The sequence below is a fragment of the Nyctereutes procyonoides genome, unplaced genomic scaffold (genome assembly GCF_905146905.1).
Source record: "Nyctereutes procyonoides isolate TBG_1078 unplaced genomic scaffold, NYPRO_anot_genome, whole genome shotgun sequence".
Classification (NCBI taxonomy): domain Eukaryota; kingdom Metazoa; phylum Chordata; class Mammalia; order Carnivora; family Canidae; genus Nyctereutes; species Nyctereutes procyonoides.
The window spans coordinates 35,185,152-35,207,924 of record NW_026575020.1 but is presented as its reverse complement, the minus strand read 5'-3'; the positions used below and the strand labels follow the sequence as shown (position 1 = coordinate 35,207,924).

Genomic DNA, 22,773 nt, shown 5'->3' with positions numbered 1-22,773 from the left:
CTTGAAATATGGGAAAAATACAGCCCAGCAGCTGATGCTGTGGATTGTTTGCTGAGGAACTGAGGATGGCTGTTCCAGAGAAGAGACCCCTCTCAGAGTTCTCTGGTGGTGGTGGCTTTCTTACACCAGTGAATCAGAATTATCTGGAAGTTGAATGCCTTTTAGAATATATTTCTCTAATGATGTATTATTAAACTTTATTATACTTTTGATGGTTTTCCCCGAGAGCTCTATTAACTTTATGGTTGCACAGTTGGTAAAAAAAAAAGTTACAGAATCTCGTTGCATGGATCTCTGGGAGTCATCACCCCCGCTGATAGCTAATTAGGGAAAAGGGAATGCATCATATTCTAGAGATGTATGTCATCCCAAAATATGGTACTAAGCAACTGCTAAATAAATTATTCCCTTTTCTGCCTCCCCTGCAACAAAGCACATTTCTACAATAGGTTTCCCACTTGTCCAATAAGATTATATCACTATTTTTGGCATTTGTCTCCACTAGAGAAGTTGAGAACTTTGAGTGGGTTCTAAATGACAGTAATGGCTAATGTTTGGGGTGTTTTTGTTTATATTTTATTTTATTTTATTTTATTTATTTTATTTTATTTATTTTATTTTAAAGATTTTATTTATTTATTCATGAGAGACACACACAGAGAGAAAGAGACAGGCAGAGAGAGAAGCGGGCTCCTCTATCCTAGATTCCGGAATCACACCCTGCGCCGAAGGCAGACGCTCAACTCCTGAGCCATCCAGGTGTCCCTGTTTTTGTTTTTAAAGATTTTATTTATCCATTTGACAGCACAAGCAGGGGTGGGGAGGGGCAGGCAGAGAGAGAGAGAGAGGTAGAAGCAGGCTCCTGGCTGAGGAGAGAGCCCAACATGGGGCTTGGTCCTGGGATCATGACCCAAGCTGAAGGCAGCCCCATAAGTGACCGAGCGGCCCCTTGGCTAATGTTTATTGAGCTCTTACAATGTGCCCGGCAGAGTCTGAGTGCTCCCATTTGTAGCCTCTCTTTTCATCCTTTCACCCATCGTAAGGGTATGGTTCTCCTGTCACCACTGTTTCAGGCCTGAGGAAACTACAGTGGTAGGAGGCTGGATAACTGGCCTGGTGTTAGCTAATGAGGTACCGCAGAGCCAGGATTCTGGCCCAGGCATCCTGCCTCAAAGCCTGGCTCCTTTCTTCTTTCTTTAACTGTCATTTGTGTTCCTATTCCTCATAAGCTGTGAAAAACGCACAAACCACAGTTCGGCATCTTAGAAGTTCCCTTCCCTACCGCCATTCAATTCCCCTCAGGCTGCAGCTGCGTCCTTTCTTTCCAGGACTCTACTGGACACCTGAATCTGTGTCTGCTCCTGTGCTACACACCCTGTCTGTTTTGTGATGATGGTGCCTCTTGAAGCAGCACAGGTGGCAAGACTCTGCTTTAATCCGGGCTCTGTCCTGATCCACCAGGCAGCCCCTGGGTCCTGTACCATCAGGGCCTGAGACCAGGAGAGATCCGGAGAGACAGGAGTGCATGAGGCTGACCCCAGTGGGTGGAAAAGTGGAACTAAAGCAGACACCCACTGTTGGGAACTGCTAGTTTCAGTTCTGATGGAATGCAGCAGGTTGTAGGCTTCACTCTACCTGTGATTATCAGTGTCACAGGTAGGATATACCTGAGAGAACCGACTATTAAGTACAGGAAAGCCCCACATTTCATATAAGCTGTATTCTGAAAATTTGTTTACATGTCTTTTTTCTATGAAACAGTTCTGTAAGTCTTACTATTAAGTACAGGAAAGCCCCACATTTCATATAAGCTGTATTCTGAAAATTTGTTTACATGTCTTTTTTCTATGAAACAGTTCTGTAAGTCTTAGAATTTGAGAAAGACTACTGTTGATTTAGTGTGGCATCAGGACTTTCATAAGCAACTGAAAGATTTAACCATTAAAATTGTGGAAAATAACATTGTTGAAAAGTGTTAAGACTTAAAATTGTACTCATTTCTTTACCTATTTTACTCTTTACCTATTGTGCTCATTTTCTTTACCTATGTATGCAAATAGGTAACATGCACACATGGTATCTTCCACCCTTGATTTTTGTGACTTTGCAGAAATAGTCCATGTGGGGGTATCTTTGTTAACCATATGGCAGCAGGCTATAGACACTGCACTGTGCCTTCTCGTGTCCGTGTGTCCTGAAGTTCCTCATCAGTGTTCATAAGGTGGTCTTGTTTTTGCACAGATACAGTTTAATGTATATCAGCTTTCAGTGGGCATTTGTGTCCTTGCCAGTACTTTGCTATTACAGACAGTGCCACAGGGATTCTTCTTGTTAGGCATATGGAGACTGTCCTGGTGGTCAGCTCCCCAGAGTATCCTAGATTGAGGAGCATACACCAGTTTGTACTCAGCCAGCGTGTTGGCAAAGTGCTTTGATTACCCTGCCCTTGCCAAGGCAGTCTGTTTGGGTTTGGTTCTTGCTTGTTGTGTTTTTCCCCAGGAAATTAGTTCTATTAGAGAACTCCCAAAATGAGCAGAGAAGGAAGGGCTTTCCATGATGGCACTGGACAGTCACATGCTCTGGCCCTCTGGCTCCCTGAGGGGGCTGTGCACAGGGAGAGGGGCTGTGTATCTCAGAGCCCACCGTTTCTGTGTTGCTCACTCTTACAGTGGGTTCCATCCTGACTATGAGCAGGATACACCTGTGTGCTCGAGGGCCAGAGCTCTGGGGCTTCTGTGTGTGGTGGTTGCTCATGCATCTGGTTGGTGAACCACCTTCCTCAGCCTGGCTCAGCGCCTCTGCCTGGTCTCTGCAGCCCCATTGCTGCAGGCTGTGGGATGGCACCTCACTGTAGTGATAGCCTTGCTCACCTCACGTTGAGAACTGGGGACCGATGTGGAAGCAGCTCTCTGTGGAGCCCACTCTGGGGCCACGGTCCCTGAGAGCAGCATGAAAGGCACTCAGGGCTGCACAGCACCATTGGGACGCTGAGCCATTTTCAGGAACACTGCGCTTTGTTAATGCCGAAGGATACCTATGCTCGGGGGAAGCCACTGAGCAGAAAGGGTGAAATGGAAAGAAAGCACTCTGGGTGAGAACCTGGGTCTGGAGAATATGTATCTGTGAGAAAGAAACAGCAGCGTTAACTCAAGACCCAGGCTGTTTTATGCAAGGAATTGTATTAGCCTGCTTCCCAGGAATAGAGATCACCTGTCTTCCTTACGGTCCAAGTGGGTCTTGCTGATGGAGTGCTGCCCACAAGGCAAGTGCTGCCCTTCTCCCCATTTGTGGATGAGAAGGGGACATTCAGAGAAATCTCCCTTACCTGGCACGTGAGTGACTTAGCGTGGCCATGCAGTGGCAGGGCTTGGTCTGTGTAACTCAGAGGCCATCCTCTTGACCTACTTGCCCCCCGTACCAGCCAGGCCTTCACGTGCATCAGGCCCAGGCTGCTCCATCCCTGCGAGGACAGCCTGGCTGACCCACCGCCCTCCCAATAGACGGGGATGAAAGTCAGTGTTCACTCAGTGTTGCTTTCACCCTAATTGATCAGAGTTAATTTTATTTTACTCTGTAAATGGAAGACTTTTCAAAAAGGGTGATGGAGGGCAGCCCCGGTGGCTTAGCAGTTTAGCGCCACCTGCAGCCACCTGCAGCCAATGGAGACCCAGGATCAAGTCCCATGTCAGGCTCCCTGCATGGAGCCTGCTTCTCCCTCTGCTTGTGTCTCTGCCTCTCTCTCTCTCCCTCCCTCTCTCTCTCTCTCTCTCTCTCTCTCTCTCTCTAATAAGTAAAATTTAAAAAAAAGGTGATAGAAAGTTTTTAGATAAAAGGAAAGGAATAGAACAGAATAGCATCAGGCTGCTTCCAGTTTAATACAGCTACAAAAGTCTGAATGCTGCTAATACTTTCTGTTGTAAATTGAACCAGGCGGGATTCCAGCAGGGGGAGACAAGTTCATGCAGATCATCCTGAAAGAAATAAACAAGGAATTATTTATACTGTCCACACGTGGACGTGCTTGTGTGTGAATGAGGGGAGAATGAGACAAAAAGAGGAAAGGGTGCCTTTTGAAAGCCGCATTGTTCCTTTTACGAGTCCACGCCTCTCAGGATCCAGACATGGTTCTTTTAGAAAAGAGTCAGCGGCTATAAGAGCACATGATTTTTCTGAAATGACTTCACTATGGGTGGTTTATTATGCGGTACTTTAAAAAAGGAAAACCCCACTTGCCTAGAAAGCTTTATTTGAGAACCACGTTTTGAACATATTGTTGTCCAGGCAAGGTTCTCGAAGCCCCCGGTCCTTACATGAGCAGCATTGACTTGCCAACTCTGGCAGGCATTTGCTCTCCAGCCTTTGACATTAGCATGTCACCCAGTGGATCAGAGTGCCCCATGCACCAGCAGCATGGCCTGCTGAGCATGTTAAGGAGCAGAGAGGACTCTGAAGAATTGAACAGCCAATGGGGCGGTGGCAGGGATGAGTTCTTATCCCGTACAGCTTGACACGGAGACTACCAGTGATGTTTAATTGACATCAGAACAACTGACCATTGTTAAAGAGCTGTAAATTGTTTCTGAGTTTCAGCCTCACAGCCCTAAGCTGAGTGCTAATGGGCTGACACGTGTCCTCAGCGGTCATGCTCCGCTTATAAACATGACTGCAACAGGCATACTAGGTGGAGGATGACCTGTCCTCTGGAAATCTATAAGGTGCCACGTCAAAAATAAAGTTGATAAAGGGGCCTCTGGGTGGCTGGTGAGTGTAGTGTCCGGCTGGCTGTTGGTTTCAGCTCAGGTCATGATCTCGGGATCATGAGATCAAGCTCCATGTGGGGTTCCACGCTCAAAAGGGAGTCTGCTAAAGTTTCTCTCGCCTTCTGCCCATCCCTGTGTGCATGCTTACGTGCATGCATACACACTCTCTCTCTTTCTCAAATAAATAAATTAGTATTAAAAAAAAAAGGTTGATAAAGCTTTCCTCTCGGGCGAGTCTAGTTTTCCGGACATTCACTCCCCATCTGCCATGCAGTCTTTCTCTCCAGACAAATTCAGATTCCATGTTGAAACTTGGAGGGAGGTGTCCTGCTTCTCCTGCTGGCCTTTATAGCCAGGCTCTGGCAGCAGACTGACCAGGTCAATCCCCCCCACCTGCTTCTGATTGTGGTGATCAATCAGCGGACAGTCTTCTTTAAGTCAAAAGAGGTGTACGTGACCCAAGCCACAGGCTTCTGTGTGGTAGTGCCAACCGCGATGTGTAGGGCTAGGCGCACAGCATTCCAGAGTGGGGAAATAGCATCAGGTTTGCTCTGGGCAATTGCTCATATCTTTGTCTCTGCGTGACATTTGGATACAGTGAACTTGCTAAAACGTGACCTATGTGATGATCCTTGTGACTCCATTGTTAGGGGTCTGGTGTAGAGGATTATCATAGGACCTGAGGAAATGGACCGGGTAGTGGTAGTGATTGCTTCATTAAGATCCCCTAATGACACCAGGCTTTCAGAATCCTCTGTAGTTCAGTGTCCTCTTTCATGTTTTGAGGTGTGGGTCTTCTTTGGTAGGATAGTATCTTTTTATGTCATCAGGGTCTCTTCCATTAAATTAAGTGTGTTTCTGATTCTTCAGGTGGTTGTGGATTTTTTTATGTTAAGTGCTTTAGGACTCCTTGGAAACCACCTATTCCTTATGGGAATAGAAATATCCTCTACACAGCAGCCCCCAGAAACAAGTTGCCAACATGTATTTATGGTCCCGGGTGAGAATTCCCGAGTTCAGCACCAAAGGAGAATAATCCTCTGTGCTGCTGGGGCAATGATCATCTGTAGGGGCCCTGTCCAGAGCAATGTGCAGGCCGGCACTGGTGGGCCAGGGTGGTGGTTGGCCAAAGCTCCAGTTGTATTAACCATTCAAGCTGTACCTTCCTACTTAAATACTTTCCTTGCTGAAACAACTTCACCCCTCTTTTCCTGACAGGAGGACACCATGGAGGTGGAAGAGTTCTTGAAAGAAGCTGCAGTAATGAAAGAGATCAAGCACCCTAATCTAGTACAGTTACTCGGTGAGTGTGCAGAGCTCTGGAGAGAGGGCCTTTTAATTAAACCCTCTGGGGTGATGCAGGTGCTGTGAAATAAGAGGTGCATGAAGATTTCTAATGTGGACATCTGTCCTCTGCTAACACAGCCTGTGGTAAAAAGGAGGCCGGTGTGGGATGGTGTGTGTGTGTGAGAGAGAGAATATATTACTCATTTTTTTCTTTCTCCTTCCTTCCTTCCTTTTTTTTTTTTCCTCCTGAGAGAAGACGGGGTTAGTTGGGGAGGGAGAAAGAATCTTAAGCAGATTCCACACCCAGTGTGGAGCCCAGCAAGAAGCTCGGTCTCAGGACCTGAGATCATGACCTGCACCGAAACCAAGAGCCACCTAGGGGCCCCGCTGTTTGTTTTAAGAGAGGGAGAGAGGCGAGGGAGTAGATTATTACTTTGTCAATACTTAAAAGCAGTCAAAAGCAAATCTCATATAGCTTCTGAGACTGGAATTTTCCAGAGCCCCTTCACTGGGGTTATTCTGTTAAGTAGCCATCACAGTGCAGGGGTGAACTGACAGTGGTGTAGGCTGTTTGGTGTGTGCCGGACCTTTGCTTCTGAACTCAGTGGCAGCCTCTTCTTTTGGAGTTCAAGGGCCTGAGAAGAAGAACAGAGCATGGCCACATCCCTCCCATAGGAGCCTGATCACAAGCCATGAGTGCTGCTTGCAACTGTGGTAGAGGTTGGGCCCTAGACTTAGGGGCAGACACAGAACCCATTTCAGGAGCCCTTTTCTGTCATTCTGTCTTCTCCGGGATTGGTGCACTCAGGAGCAGAGCAGCACACTGAAGCCCTCGATGTCTTTCTTATTGGCAGGGGTCTGCACCCGGGAGCCCCCGTTCTATATAATCACTGAGTTCATGACCTATGGGAACCTGTTGGATTACCTGAGAGAGTGTAACCGGCAGGAGGTGAACGCTGTGGTGCTGCTGTACATGGCCACTCAGATCTCATCAGCCATGGAGTACCTGGAGAAGAAAAACTTCATTCACAGGTAGGAGCCTGGCAAAGCAGCCCTCCCCACAGAGCCGTGGAGCAAACTTGGGGCCTGGGCAAACTTTTACAAAAAGCTGCAACCTGCAAGGTTTTACGGCGCAGCCTCTTGCTTTAGTGCCATGGCACAGAACGAAAGCAAATGCTGGGTTCCTGACCTCACTGGCTTCAGGTGTGTGTCCAGGACCAGACTCAGCAGGCCTGGACCCTGGACTCACCAAGCAGTGGATCCTGGCGGTAAGAAATATTTCCCCTTCAGCACCTTTTTTGGACTAAGTGGAATACTAAATGAAGTTCATCAAAGGCATCCTTCCTAATAATCAGCGCTCCTTGGGAAGCAGAGTGCTTGGTGTATCTGCCAGGCGGGCGCTCACCAGTCATGACCTCCCACAGGGAGGCTGGTGTTGCTCCTACACAGGCTCACAGTCGGTGCACAGGCTTTTTTTGTTTTTGCGTGTTTTCTCCCTCCTTTCTCTTTATTGTCATTTCATTATCCACTTAACTTGCTGTCCTCTAGTTCAGGGATGTTTCCATGATCATCAGAACTGTGGATATGTGGTTCTAAATTAAGCATCTTTGCTGTTTTGAAGGCTGGAGTGCTTTGACCTTCAAGTGTGCCACAATTATCTTGGCGTTCGCATTCCTTGCTGGTGGAAATGGCTCCTTAGCACAGTGATGGCCTAAGCAGGACAGAGCCTGATGGGTTTTGCCAGTGACTTTTATGCAAGATGTTCTCCACGCCAGCGCTGTGAGCTTTCCTACCCAATTAACTCAAGTATGAAACCCATACATGAGATTTCATAGTGAGGAATACGAGGAGCATGTGTGAGAGGCTGGCCATTCCTTGTAAAACAGATTTCCAGTGCTGCATGAGAGCCTGATTTACCTGCTCCTGTCACTCAAGAACGGGAACCCTTTGAGGCTACAAATTGAGATTTCTTGACTTCTGGTTTGCTTTGCATGGCTAGATCCAGTCCCTTTTCATTTCATGAACTTAAAATGCTTTACCAAAATCCTGTTAGGCACAAGTCTTCTGCGTTTAATTTCTCTCTGATTGCTGATGATCAGGCTATCTTAGGCAGCCATCACCCGAAGGTGCTGCCTCTTATCATCTTCCCTTCCATTTTGCCTTGTGATTTCACGATCCAGAGCTTAAGACTCCCACCTCCCTGGGACAATCAGGAGGCGAGAGGAAGCTAATTATACAGGACAGAATTTGTATGCTACCAAGATTTTATTTATGAGAGATACACAGAGAGAGGCAGAGACACAGGCAGAGAAAAAAGCAGGCTTCATGCAGGAGCCTGATGTTGGACTCGATCCCTGGTCTCCAGAATCACACCCTGGGCTAAAGGCAGCGCTAAACTGCTAAGCCATCAGGGCTGCCCTGTACAATACCTTTGGATAAGCATCAGGACAAACTAGGAGAGTGCAAAACGCAATTTGGGGGAAAGTGCCATGGGCTTTATTTTGTCCTCTATCAAGTCTGGTTAGACCAAGGGGAGACTCCCTTTTATCCCCTTGCCTGATGTAGGGCTAGTGTAACTGGGCAGACCTTTAGGTGGCCATAGATATGTAGGCATCAGTGGAAGCACTTTACCTTTTAACTCATGACCTCTCATAACAACCCTAAGAAGTAGCTGCTGCCATTATCAGCTTCATTGTCAGGATGAGGATGACAGAGGCCCAGGGTAAGAACTTGCTCCCGCCTACCCTCTGCTGCCTCTCACGTTGGTGGGAGCTCAGGTGGATGCTGAGGGATAGGTACCATTTCTAGTGGGGTGTTCACACACACACGTTCCCAGGGGACTGGACCCAGTTGTCAGCAGTATGCCTTCACTCGCTGCTGGTGGATTTGTAAAGCTGGGAAAGCTGTCCACAATACTCATGGATGAATGCTTTCTTTTCCCAGAGATCTTGCTGCCCGAAACTGCCTGGTAGGGGAGAACCACTTGGTGAAGGTGGCTGATTTCGGCCTGAGCAGATTGATGACAGGGGATACCTACACAGCCCATGCTGGAGCCAAGTTCCCGATCAAGTGGACGGCACCAGAAAGCCTGGCCTACAACAAGTTCTCCATCAAGTCTGACGTCTGGGGTAAGGGCTGCTTCTACTCTCAGTCCTCTCCTGCCAGGGTGGGTCCTCTTCTGTTCTCTCTCTCCTTGCCTTTTCTCAGCCTCTTTCTTGTTCCTTATTTTCCTTCATTACTTAGTTCTCTCTTATTTCCTCTTTCTTTCTCACTTTACAATCTTTACTCCTGTTTTCTCCAAAATGAAGTAAAAACCCATGTTTTCTTCCAAAATAATTCGGATTAATTTCTTTTCTCCTCCTCTAACTTAGTGCCTTCATCTGAAGTGTACTGCTTAGGTCTGTGGGGGCAGTTGGCCAACCCTGCAGACACCCAGGCTCTTCTGAGCCAGTATTTTTACTTTTGTTAAAGAACTTATTTTGACAGGTAGGAAGTATATACTGAGGAAGGCAGAGTTGCATCATAAGCCCCATGCATGCTCACCCACCTTTCCTGGCCATCAGCTCCTGGTACTCCTGTACCCTCTACCCCCCCCCAACCCTTATTATTTGAAGCAAATTCCAGATAGCATATTATTTTATCCTTAAATATTTCAATATGAGCTCTCAGAGATGTTTTTTGTTTGTTTGTTCTTGTAACCACCCTTCTCCCCAGATTGACTAATTTCTGAGTATCACAATCTGGTCAGTGTTTATATTTCCAGTTGGGTCATAAAAGTCATACCTTTATGACCTGAGTTGAGATCCAGGTGCTGCTCACACAAGGTGGGCGGTCAATGCACCCTCTGTGTCGTGTGGTCTGCAAGCTCCTGCCTTGTCTTTTCACTTCCCTTGCTGCCTATTGAAAAAAAAAGAAAAACTCCTCACTTGTCTCCCACACCATATGCCTGTGCTGTGATTTAGTACATTCCTCTATTTTCTGTACTCCTAGTAGTGGGCAAGAGGTCCACTGCTGGAGTGTATTCAGATTTGGCCTCTTTCAGCAGGACTGCTTCATGTGCTGTCGTGTGCTTTTTCATCAACAGCTACACTGGGCTTGATTTTCCCTCTCTTGTGTGATTTTAGCAGTTCCTGATACCCAGTGCCTAGATCACTGACTTAATAGGATTTGCCAGATGGTAATTCCCTAATTCTGTCACTTGTTATTCACTCATTAGCTCAGTACTTCTGTAAAAAGAAAACCCTCATCTACTGTTTAGTTACTCGGGGGTACAGCTCATTTAGGAAAGGTGGCATCGTTGTCTGCTTACTTGCCATTGCTTACCAGTGTTCATGAAAATGAGTCGGTTTTTTTAATACCCTCCAGCAATGACCAAGTAAGGTTTTGGTTTTTTTTCTTTTGTGACATTATGATACATGTGTGTACATATGTGTACATACATGTACACACATACTAATATGTGTATACTCAAACATGTCATGTATATCATTCAAACACATGGGTGCATATAGATATGTTTTAATCCACTGTAGTTATTTTCCTTATTGATAGTCGGATTGTCTCTTTTTTGGCCAGTCGGAACTTCTAATTGCTCCTGGTTTTTTTGACAAGACCCTTGTAGTCTTTGATAGTGTCTATGCTGTCTGGAGCAATAATAAGATATTCCACGGTCATTCTCTGCCCTAGACCTGAATCACCAATTTCTCCCAAGAAGTCCTGGTCTCTTTAATGAGAGCTAGAATTTCAAGGCTATAATCTGGGCTTTTAGAACTTTCAAAGATTTCTTTTTTTTTTTTTTAAGATTTTATTCATGAGAGAGAGAGAGAGGGAGGGAGAGAGGGAGAGGGACAGAGACACGGGCAGAGGGGATAGCAGGCTCCATGCAGAGAGCCTGATGTGGGACTCAATCCCAGGACTCCAGGATCATGCCCTGGGCCAAAGGCAGGCACTAAACCACTGAGCCACCCAGGGATCCCCCTCAAAGATTTCTTAAGATTTTTTTTAAAGACATGAGTCAGGGAAGGGACAGAGGGAGAGGAAGAGAGAGAATCTCAAGCAGACTCCCTGCTGAGCATGGAGTCCCATGTCGGGTTTTGATCTCATGACCCTGAGATCATGACCTAAGTGGAAATCAAGAGTTGGATATTTAACTGAGCCACCCAGGCACCCCAATTTTATGTGATTTTTATGAAATGTTTAGAGTAGGAACATTGTAGAGATAACATTGTATACCAGAAGGGAGAGGTGTTCTGTCTTAGACACTTAGCTCGTTGATATCAGAGCTAGAAGTAGAAATGGCCTCCTGACTTCCAGGCCTTGGTTCCCTCCATCACAAATCCCAGCAAGGTGGTTAGATTACCTCAGGGACACTGGAGGGACCAATCAACCCAGTTTCTTCTCCCCTTCAGCTCATTTTGGATGGGGGGAGGCTATTAGCTGAATGTCTCATTTTGTCCTGGGCTATTGGTCATTAAGAGCCTGGTAGAATGTGCCTGGCTTGCAATGTCCACTGCATAGGTAACCAATTTTAAATGTAAAATAGTTAAGTTTCATACATCTTGAACCACCTTTCTCTTTCTTTTTACTCGTAGCATTTGGAGTCTTGCTTTGGGAAATTGCTACCTATGGCATGTCACCTTACCCAGGAATTGACCTGTCCCAGGTGTATGAGCTGCTAGAGAAGGACTATCGCATGGAGCGCCCAGAAGGCTGCCCAGAGAAGGTCTACGAACTCATGCGAGCATGTGAGCCTTCCACAGCCAGTTCTGAAACTTCTGTGTGGGCACGAGTATATTCCCAAAGAGAAATATTGTTCCCCTTCCTGTCTTTATTCACATTCTTCAAAAGCATGCAATGTACAGTTCAGTGCATATTCACTCAGACTTTTTTCAGTGTCTATTCGTTGTTTATACATAGTATTTATGTGTGGGGGCTGTTTTTTTGTTTGTAATGCAAACATGGAATTGATGGATACCAAACTTGAATTTCTTATTAATAAAAACAAATTCCTGGGCCCTACTTCCAAACATTCTGCTGTAGTAGGTAAATGCTCCAGGTGTGTTTGTCTAGTTGGTTTAATTTTATGTATATTTATATATATAAACTCATTTCATCAACTTTTTTTGCACATAGCTGTATGACAGGCATATCTTTTGTGTCTGTATTTCAAAAAACCTCTCCCGGGGCAGCCCTGGTGGCTTAGCGGTTTGGCGCAGACTTCAGCCCAGGGCGTGATCCTGGAGACCCAGGATCGAGTCCCATGTCAGGCTCCCTGCATGGAGCCTGCTTCTCCCTCTGCCTGTGTCTCTGCCTCTGTGTGTGTGTGTGTGTGTGTGTGTGTGTGTGTGTGTGTCTCCTGAATAAATAAATAAAATCTTTAAAAAAAAAAAAAAAAAAACTCTCCCTCTCCCCACCTATTTTTTTATATAGCTGTTTAACTCCCCATTAAATGATTTACTCATTCATCCAGTCCCATTTTGGTGGACATTTGGTTGTTCTACACGTTTGTTTGACTTTTGCCATTATAAACAAAGCAAGGATGAACACCCTCATACATATATCTCCGTGCATTATGCTGATATTTCTAAAAGTTGAACCGTTGGTTCAAAGGGCTATTTGTGTTTTAAATTTTGATAGATTTTACCAAATTGTTTTCCAGGAAAGGTGGTATACCAATTTATACTCCCACCAGAAGTGTGGGAAAGTAACTATATCCTCACCAACACAGGGCTCCATCAGTCCTTAATCTTCATGTTAATCTTGGGGCACCTGGGTAGCTCAGTTGTTTAACCATCTGACTCTTGATCTCCACTCAGGTCTTGATCTCCAGGACATGAGTTCAAGTGTCGTATTGGGATCCACATTGGGCATGGAGCCTATTTTATTTCTTTTAATTAATTAATTAATTAATTTTTAAGATTTTATTTATTTATTCGTGAGACAGAGACACAGGCAGAGGGAGAAGCAGGCCCCCCACAGAGAGCCTGATGTGGGACTCGTCTCCAGGATCTGGCCCTGGGCTGAAGGCGGTGCTAAACCGCTGAGCCACCCAAGCTGCCCCCGCAAGGAGCCTACTTAAAAAAAAAAAAATCCTCACGTTAATATTGTTTTAATTAACATTTCTTTATTGATGAGGATTTCAGACTTTAATAACCCGGAAGTAAGGGCAAAATAGAAGGCAAGCCATTTGACCAGAGTGGGGCTGGGGAAAAGATTTATAAATGTAGTTCTTGCTGTCACGTCTCTGGGGCTTTACAATCCATATTCCTGCCAATATCTAGTCTTTGTGAATTCTTAATGTCTGTAATAGGACACAGTGACATTTGTCACAGCAAAAGATGGTTAGCAGGATTGGGGTACTTTTTTTTTAAGATTTGAGAGAGAGGATGCGCACAAGTGGGGGGTGGAGGAGGGACAGAGAGTAGAGGGAGAAGCAGGCTCCCCTCTGAGCAGGGAGCCCAATGTGGGGCTGGATCCCAGGAACCTGGGGTCATAACCTGAGCCGAAGGCAGACAGTTAACCGACTAAGCCACCCACCCGCCCCTCGGGTGCCTCTTTCATTACCAGACTTTCCTTGCTAGCCACCCCACTTATTAGCAGGGCCTCATGCATGGTGTGACTGGGTCTCATCCATCCAGGTTGGCAGTGGAATCCCTCTGACCGGCCCTCCTTTGCTGAAATCCACCAAGCCTTTGAAACAATGTTCCAGGAATCCAGCATATCAGATGGTAAAGTGCCCATTATTCCTGGGATTGCCTGCAGTAGAGTGAAGAGGTTGGGATAGAAGGGAGAGCCGGGAAGGACTCCAGCCCTGGCCCTTTAGTTCACTTCCTGCTAGAAGAACCCAGGCCAGTGAGTCACCTGAGCAGAGGTGTTGAGTGTGGAGTTGTCTTGCAGCCATGCACAATTCTAAAAAATACCAAGTGTGGTTTTCTCGGCCTGTTTCTCTTTTCTGTGACTGTGCACAGATGACCACTCTTATCTGAGGGGGAAAAAAAAGAATGCCAGCATATTAAACTGATACCTTTACTGATGGCTGTTGATTTTTGGTTTTGTTTTTGTTCTTAGAAGTGGAAAAGGAACTGGGGAAAAAAGGTGTACGAGGGGTTGCAAGTACTTTGCTGCAGGCACCAGAGCTACCCACCAAGACAAGAACCTCCAGGAGAGCTGCAGAACATAAAGACCCCACTGATGTGCCTGAGACGCCCCACACCAAGGGCCCAGGAGAGACTGGTATGTCCCCCAGCCCCACCAGATACCCAAAGGAGGCCACACCCTCAGGCCAGTGTAAGCAGATGGGGAAGCGGTGAGTGCACCTGCACAGAAGGGCAGGCAAACTCCTTGTTAGTGATCCAGCTTTGAAAAAAGGAAGGTTCTCTCCCCACCACATCTGGCCCCTCCTTCTGGGAATCATCAGGAACCATTGGCTTCAGCGGTTAGTTTGGTCAGGTAGGCACAGGTGCTTATGAAGCCGACTGAGAACAAACCCACCTTTTCATGTATTATTCACAACATTTGTGGCTGCTCTTGCAGGGCAGATAGAACAATAATAAATATTGAACCAAACGAAGAGCAGCTTGTTGTGAAAGCACTGATACAAAAAACTCACTGGAACTCAACGGAGCCAGGAAACGCCCGTGGCACAGAGTTGGTGTCCACATGTGGTCTCTGAAAGAAGAATCTCTTGGCCACTGTTCCCTAGATGAGTTGGGGAGGTGGGAGTGGTGCACGGGGTTCCAAGGTGCTAGGAGGGGTAATCCCCAAAAACACTGACCTAGCTCCTCCTGTGTGCTATGGTCTCCTTTGTTAGGCTGCTCTGAGGTATTGTTATTCTCTCCCCAGGACCCCGGAAATCTGGGTTCATAGAGGCTCCTCGGGGATGCTCTCATAGACCACAGATGAGTGGGTGGGAAGCCAGAATAATGAGATGTTTAGCCATCGCAGGATTACCAATTTTTTTTTTATTGTGCACCCATAATAGAAAAAAGTCACATGTGCAGATTATGTATACGTACATACTATTGCACAGACATGTGTATTATAAAACATACCAAAAATGTATACCTAGATTTACATTAAGAAGTAAATCCAAATTACAGGGCTTCCTTTTATAGCCCCCTGGATCGTCTTGCTCACTCACTTTGGAGTCCATGGCATATAGAGTCTCCAGAAGCTCAGACCTTTGTCCTTCTGTTCGTTGTCATGATTTCAGGTAGTTGAGCAGTGGGGATGGGGAGAGGCCCCTGTGGGAACCTCAGGCTGATTAAAAGCCCAGTGATAAGCAATCATGTTCATTTATGCCCGTCAGTATTCATTTTGGTACGTAATCTCATGGTGAGCCCAGAGTGTCAATTAGCTGTTCAGCACTGAAACAGAGCCGTGCATAATTCATTAGAATTTCGCGTTCTTCAACTTTTTCTCCTGGATTAAAGTTTTGGAGGTCCTCAGCTTCCCCTGAGTCAGGTGTCCTGCATGCTGTCTGATGTTCTGATAGATGCCCCATTGTACCTCTGCTCCGGGTGTAGACATGCCCTAGGCTGCTCTGGGTGCTGATAGAAAACTACTCTCGTCACAGCTGCCCTCTGAGGGAGAAGTCTGTCATTCACTAAGCCGGGAGCTTGGCAACACCAGAAAGATTTCTTAGGAGCTATTATTCATACATAAAGAATGCCCATTTAAAAATTTGTAAAGGTCACTCTTTCTTGTTTGCCAAGCATAATAGCCTATTGTCACTGTGGTGCACAACCCCTTCCCTTTGGACCTTACCTCCTAGGAATCTCGATTGGCAGGCCCGAAAGGCACAGGGCCTGACCCTTTGCTCAGCCCTGTGGTGGTTTTTACACTCCAGATAGTGGTATTGGAGGGCTCTGTGCTGTCAAGGAAGCCTCAGCACAGGGATGAGGGGCTGGGTTGCCCAGGCTTTCTGTGCTGCTAGAAGTATTAACAGTCCATGAGAAATTATGTACTGATAGCTGGGACAAACGCTGTACGCTCACTGCATGACGTTCACACAATGCTAAGGGTAGGTGGTGGTCTCCGGTTCATAGATGAGAGAGCTGAGGACACGCACAGAGGTGTCCTTTGCTCAGGCCACAGTTGGGAGTGGCAGAGCTGGTGCTTACAGGTAGGCCTGCCAGAGCCCTGACCCTGGGCTGCTCCTCTGTAGAGGACAGGGGCCAGCCCCAGGTTCCCCCCACAAAGGAGCCTTTGGTCTGGAGATGTTAAAAGTCTTCCCATTGTGTTTCAGATCCTCTGGATCACGAGCCTCCTGTGTCTCCACTGCTCCCTCGAAAAGAACGGGGTCCCCAAGACAGCAGCCTAAATGAAGATGAGCGCCTTCTCCCCAAAGACAAAAAGACCAACTTGTTCAGTGCCTTGATCAAAAAGAAGAAGAAAACGGCCCCAACACCCCCAAAACGCAGCAGCTCCTTCCGGGAGATGGACGGCCAGCCCGAGCGCAAGGCAGCCATTGAGGAGGAGGGCCGAGAAACCAGCAATGGGGTGCCAGCCCTCACCACCCTGGACGCAGCCGAGCCAGCCAAGTCCCCAAAGCCCAGCAGCGGGGCGGGTGTCCCGAATGGAGCCTTCCGGGAGTCGGGGGGACCAGGCTTCCGGTCTCCCCACCTGTGGAAAAAGTCCAGTACACTGACCAGTAGCCGCCTGACCGCCAATGAGGAGGAGAGTGGCGGCAGCTCCAGCAAGCGCTTCCTGAGGTCCTGCTCAGCCTCATGTGTGCCCCACGGGGCCAAGGACACAGAGTGGAGGTCTGTCACGCTGCCTCGGGATTTGCAGTCCACAGGGAGGCAGTTCGACTCGTCCACATTTGGAGGGCACAAGAGCGAGAAGCCAGCTCTGCCTCGGAAACGGGCGAGTGAGAATAGGTCTGACCAGGTGACCAGAGGCACAGTGACCCCCCCACCCCGGCTGGTGAAAAAGACTGAGGACGCAGCAGATGAGGTCTTTCGAGACATGGGGGAGTCCAGTCCAGGCTCCAGCCCTCCCAGTCTGACTCCAAAACTCCTCCGCAAGCAGGTGTCGGGGGCTCCTTCCTCCAGCCTTCCCCACAAAGACGAGGCCGGGAAGTCCAGTGCCTTGGGGACCCCTACCACAGCTGAGCTGGGGACCCCTGCCAGCAGAGGAGGGCCAGGCATGTCCGGAGGGGCCGGCAAGGCCCCCGCAGAGGAGCCCAGAGCCAGGAGGCACAAGCCCTCTTCCGAGTCCCCAGGGAGAGACAAGGGGAAACTGTCCAAGCTCAAACCTGTCCCACCGCCCCCACTACCAGCTTCCATTGGGAAAGCCGGGAAGCCTTCTCAGAGCCTGAGCCAGGAAGCAGCTGGGGAGGCCAGCACTGCCGGGAAAGCCAAAGCCGCAGCAGTGGTTGTGGATGCTGTGAACAGTGACACCGTCAAGCCCGGTCTGCTGGGAGAAGGCGTCAAAAAGCCCGTGCTCCCATCCATGCCAAAGCCGCAGTCGTCCGGCAAGCCGGCAGGGACCCCAGCCAGCCCGGCTTCCGCCCCTTCCACGCTGTCATCCACATCCTCTGCCCTGGCTGTGGACCAGCCAGCCTCCACTGCCTTCATCCCTCTCATATCAACCCGTGTGTCTCTTCGGAAAACCCGCCAGCCTCCTGAGCGGATCGCCAGTGGCACCATCACCAAGGGTGTGGTCCTGGATGGCACAGAGGCTCTGTGCCTCGCCATCTCTAAGAACTCCGAGCAGATGGCCAGCCACAGCGCTGTACTTGAAGCCGGCAAGAATCTCTACACATTCTGTGTGAGCTACGTGGATTCTATCCAGCAAATGAGGAACAAGTTCGCCTTCCGTGAGGCCATCAACAAACTGGAGAATAATCTCCGGGAACTTCAGATCTGCCCTGCGACAGCAGGGAGTGGCCCGGCGGCCACTCAGGACTTCAGCAAACTCCTCAGCTCCGTGAAGGAGATCAGTGACATCGTGCAGAGGTAGCAGAAGCCAGGCATCAGGCCAGCTGGAGCCGCCTACAGTGTGTGAGGCTGCCCCATGCCTGCCACAGTGGCTGACACAGACCAGAGAGTTGGGACGTTGGCCGGGGAGCTCCATGTGAACGGAGCTGAGAGGGTCACTGTGGAGCACAGCCCTACTACCTAACATTTTGCGCCAGCTGTTTTCCTGCACTTTTCCTGTCCCCAGCCCAGGCTCCCTGAACCACCTCTGTCCTGAGTTCTATCTGTGGGGTTCCTGCTCTGTGGACTCCAGTTGGCCCGCCAGCCTCTTCCCCATGCCGTGCTCCAGAACTGAGCTCTTCAGGCCTGGTGGGAAAGCGGATGAGCATTTCCTTTTCTCTCTGGTTTCCAGAGGCCTTCTTCTGGCCATGCCATCTCCTCCACTTCCCCCCAAGAGCGAGTGCCCTGCACAGGAGCCTTGTCATCAAGGCCTGGGAACTATCCCTTCCACTTACCGCATGGAGGCAGCCTGCACTCCTCTTCTGGTGCCTCCTGCACTGAAGACATGTTTCCAGAACTATATCCTGGGAAATGCTGTCACTCTGCCTTCCACTGCTGCCAGGGGCTGGTGCCCTCACACTTCCTCATATGAAGGACAGCTCTTGATTTGGGGGTTAAAACAGGGTGCTAAAACCAACCAGCCTTTGGGTCCTAGGACAGGTAGGGGAGCTGAAGAGGCCTTTGGGGTGGGAGATTGTCCTTGTTATCTGTTCTTTCTGCTCCTTGCTGTCTTGTGACATGCACTGCTCATCATGGATAGAAAGCTTGAGTCTTAAGGGTAGAAGGGGTTGTAGTCAAGGAACAGGGGAGTTGGGGGGGGGTGCTCACTGGGTGAACAGCTGGTGGCCTAGGGCTGGGCCTAGGGCAGGTCTGCCAAGGCCCAGGTCACCTTCCTTTCAGATTTCCAGGTACTCAGAAAAGCCACTTGGTCTTGATTTCTGACCGACCTCCTCCTCCTCCCTTGCATTCCTCTGAGACAGAGTAGATTGATGCAAAACTCTTTCCTGTGTGACAAGCCAGTCCTTAGTTTTCTGGAGTTCTTGAAGCATTTCATGGCTCTGCCCTCAGCCCAGCCACCCTCGGTACAGTAGGACCTGCCATCTGCCACCAGAGCATGGGAGGATGAGGACTGTGGATCCAAAGCCTCAGCCACTGTTGGCCGTGCACTAAGGGGCAGATGTCCTATTAAATCACCATGAGCAGCATGGAGTCCCCTGTTTCTGTTGGGGTTATCAGGGATGAAGAAGACCGCAATCAAGTGAAGCTCCAGAAAGTGTCTCAAAGAGCAGGCATTGGTCTCTCCCCAGGTGGCCCCGGACCATCTTGACCTTGACCTAGAGCAGCTACTGAAGAGCAGACAGGCACCTTCCTGGGCCTCATGCCAAGCTTCGGAGCAGTTCTTGGAGAAACCAAGACAACCACCTTCCACCCCCACACCTTCTCATGCCATGACCGCACACGGGCCCCGTTTTTATGCTCCTTGCCTAAACTTGTATTTTGTTTCTCTGGTAGAGATGGTTTCCTCTGGATCAATTTACGCTGTCCTCACAGTGCATCACCTCTCCCCCCACCCCCCCAAACTGCTTGTGTTAGGCAGACTGAGGGAGGTGCTCAAACATCACCAGCGGCCTTGCAGACAAAGTAAAACAGACCCCACCCAGGTTCCCACCAACTGCCCTTCTATGAGGTACTGGTTTCTCTCTGTTCACATGATGTGCCACTATATTTTGCATTTATATCTTGGTATTACACTCTTTTGTAGACTTGCTCTTTTATAAATGACATGTAAATAGTTTTCCACTATTCTCCCTTCTCAAATAACTATGGGGCCTTTTTTTTTTTTTTTTGGTCCAGTACATTTTTTTTTCTGTATATGACTCTGTTTTTTGAATCCACATCTCTCCGTAGTATTTTTTAAATAAATGTTTACAACATTAAGAACTCGGGCAGATTACTTTGGTCTATAATTTTACCCTGTTCAGAGCCGTGGCATGCATGTGGGGAGGTGAGGGTCCTTGTTTCCCCGAAGGGGGACCAGTAGCCCCATGGTGGGTTTTACAGGATGGAACAGTGGCAAAATTATAGCGTAAAACCAACATCCCACCTCTTCCTTGGTCTTCCAGAAGGGTTCTTCCTGGTCTGGCCTTGGGTCCTTCTTGTGCCCTTGACACTGATTTGCCAGCAGCCCTGGGAGTGAGTGGGCTTTGCCACCACAGGGGCCACGCCTGGTGTTGGGAAGGAAGAGGAGTCCAGGGGCTGTGCTACCTGTCAGGCTATCACAGCATCAATGAAATGGAGAGGAAGGATGGCCTGGATGCCACTGGCTGGAAGCACCAGTCCGTGCACAGGTGTGCTCTTTCCCTACACCTGGGAACCCATCCTGGCACCCTCTGCCCCGGTGCCTGAAGCACCCCTCTCTCACTGTGGTCCACACACCCTGTGCCTTGTCTCTCTATATACGTGAGGAGGGGCAGGGTGATGGAAATGCCACCCAGTGGACTGTGGCCTCTCCCAGCCCCCTACCAAGGGGACTGAGGGAGGTGTATGCGGCTGTTTCCCCGTCTGGGCCTCCACTTAGTGCCAGCTGACAGCTTGGAAAGTGGAAGTCAGGGAAGTAAGTAGTGCTGTCTGATAATGATACTTATTAAGCCACAGACTTGTCAGGAGATACAGATCCTGCTCAGCAAAGCATGGTGAGGAGCACGGTTCAGTGGAAGCTCAGCAGAGGCTGTGCTGCACGTCAGGTGGTGAAGGTGAGGACGCTGAGCTGAGGCAGGGGCTGGTGGACCACGGAGTGGGCTCACACTGAGGGGCTGCAAGATCTCCCTCATTTCCTGGAGGCAGGAATGGAGGCCCAGGTTGAATGATAACTGGACACCATATCTCCTAGGTTGCCAGAGGGAGTCTCCTTGAGTGACAACTCTTCAGTCAAGAAGATGGAGTGACTATAGTGACAGCCACAAGGGTGTCTGCTCCCTTAGTGCCAGACAAGGGTCCTCACAGCAGCCTCTTAGAGCACATTATCCTGTTTTCTCAATGCCCAGCAGTGAGCTACCAGCTAGTCACGGTTCACACGTGGTGTCCTGTACCAGTCCCTGTGGTGGCTGTGCCAGTGGGCAATACAGGTCTTGCAAATGAGAATCTTGTGTCACCTAAGCTTCAGAAGCTTCCTTGGGTCTGGCCATCCGGGAACAGTGGTTCTTAACCTTTTTTGGGTCACAGAACCCCTTGAGAACTTAATGTACCTGGATCTTGCCATAGGAGAATGCACACGTGCGCACACAGTTTTCAGATCACCTTCAAGGCCCACCCTCAAGGTCCAGAACCAGAGAGTGGGGTCAAGCCCGCCAGAAGAGCCAGCAGCTACTGTGTCAGAACACAGTACAAACCTTGATGTCCAAATGTGAAAGGGCAGTCACTTAACAGAGCCTCAGGCTGAAAATGGTCCTGATGCCATCGGCAGAGAGGAGCCCTACATCGTGATGTGTTCACAGTGGGGTATTATGGAGCAGTTGGAGACAGACAAATTTGGCCACAACACAGTATGCACAAGTCTCGGCAAACGTAACATTGAGCAGAAGTAGCCAATTTTGCTAGAAGCTTCTGTTTATTTAAAGTGGCACGACTAGTCTGTGGTTTGGTGTTAGAAGGACGGAGGGCCATGCCTGGTTGGAATGCAGGGGAGCTTAGGGGGCAAATAATGCTCTGTTTCTTAGTCTGGGTCCTGCTGGCTAATGGGTATGTCACTTGGGGACAGTTTATTGAACTGTACACTCAGAATTGGAGCACATTCTCCCATGTCTATGCGTTTTTACTTGAGAGTTTTGGTTTAGTTTTGTTTTTTAAGATTTTATTAGCACAAGTGGAGGGAGGTACAAAGGGAAAGGGAGAAGCAAACTTCCGGCTGAACAGGGACCCCAGGGACCTCAGTCCCAGGACCCTGGCATGACCTGAGCCAAAGGCAGATGCTTAAACCACGGAGCCACACAGGCACCCCTCAGTGAGAATTTTCTTAAAATTACACAGTTCACATGTGAGCATTTCCAGCTACTCTACAGATGTGCTCTGCATGACCACGTAAAACCCTCTCACTGTTTTTTTTGTAAGTTCTGTCTCTGTCCTCATTTGATATGAGAGGCAGTAGAGTCTCAGAGATGTGAAGCAGCTTGCCCAAGGTCATACAGCACATGCCACTGTACACCTACTCTGCCGGACTAACGCTGACCATGCAGATGGCCCCAGCATAACCAGCAGAGATCTGAGCTCCAGAGTCAGGCTCCTCCCTCTATCATGGAGTAGAAGAAGTCAAGAACTACAGCTAGCCCAGCATCTTGTATACATCTGTATCAGAATGTGTTGTAGGAGGCATTCCCAAATTGATCCTGGGGCAGAAGGCATCAGGTGGGACAAGGCTGACCAACCGCAGTGTCTTTGTCAATGCCCTTATCCCTGATGGCTTCCTAACATCTAGCGGGGCCCCAGCTCCCTGCTTGGAGGGTAACAGCATCTTTTCTGAGTGGGGTCCCCAGTGGACTCAGTCATGGATTGACTCTGGCCCTGGGACAAGTGAGGACAAGGTGGCTTCTTGTTAACTACGGCAGCTGCCGGATGGCCCACTGTCCCACGAGCCTCTTCTTTTCTTAAACATTTTTGTTAATATTTCAAAAGGAAAAGGTAGACAAAATATTCCCTACCCAGTTTAATAGCTAAATGCTTTTAGATCTGCACTCCAAGATGAAGGCTCT

General features: G+C 48.6%; 1 protein-coding gene across 4 annotated transcripts in view; it reads left to right on the top strand.

The window, feature by feature from the left end:
* Positions 1 to 19,949, top strand: part of ABL1 (ABL proto-oncogene 1, non-receptor tyrosine kinase) — a 146,049-nt gene extending 126,100 nt beyond the window's left edge. For all 4 annotated transcript variants that reach the window (XM_055325865.1, XM_055325858.1, XM_055325879.1 and 1 more), the window contains exons 5-11: positions 5,979 to 6,063; positions 6,902 to 7,079; positions 8,991 to 9,175; positions 11,639 to 11,791; positions 13,685 to 13,774; positions 14,115 to 14,279; positions 16,294 to 19,949. In XM_055325865.1, coding sequence (XP_055181840.1) covers positions 5,979 to 6,063; positions 6,902 to 7,079; positions 8,991 to 9,175; positions 11,639 to 11,791; positions 13,685 to 13,774; positions 14,115 to 14,279; positions 16,294 to 18,011 — 2,574 coding nt within the window. In that variant the 3' untranslated portion in view covers positions 18,012 to 19,949. The remainder of the gene's footprint in view (positions 1 to 5,978; positions 6,064 to 6,901; positions 7,080 to 8,990; positions 9,176 to 11,638; positions 11,792 to 13,684; positions 13,775 to 14,114; positions 14,280 to 16,293) is intronic.
* The last annotated feature ends 2,824 nt before the right edge of the window (positions 19,950 to 22,773 follow it).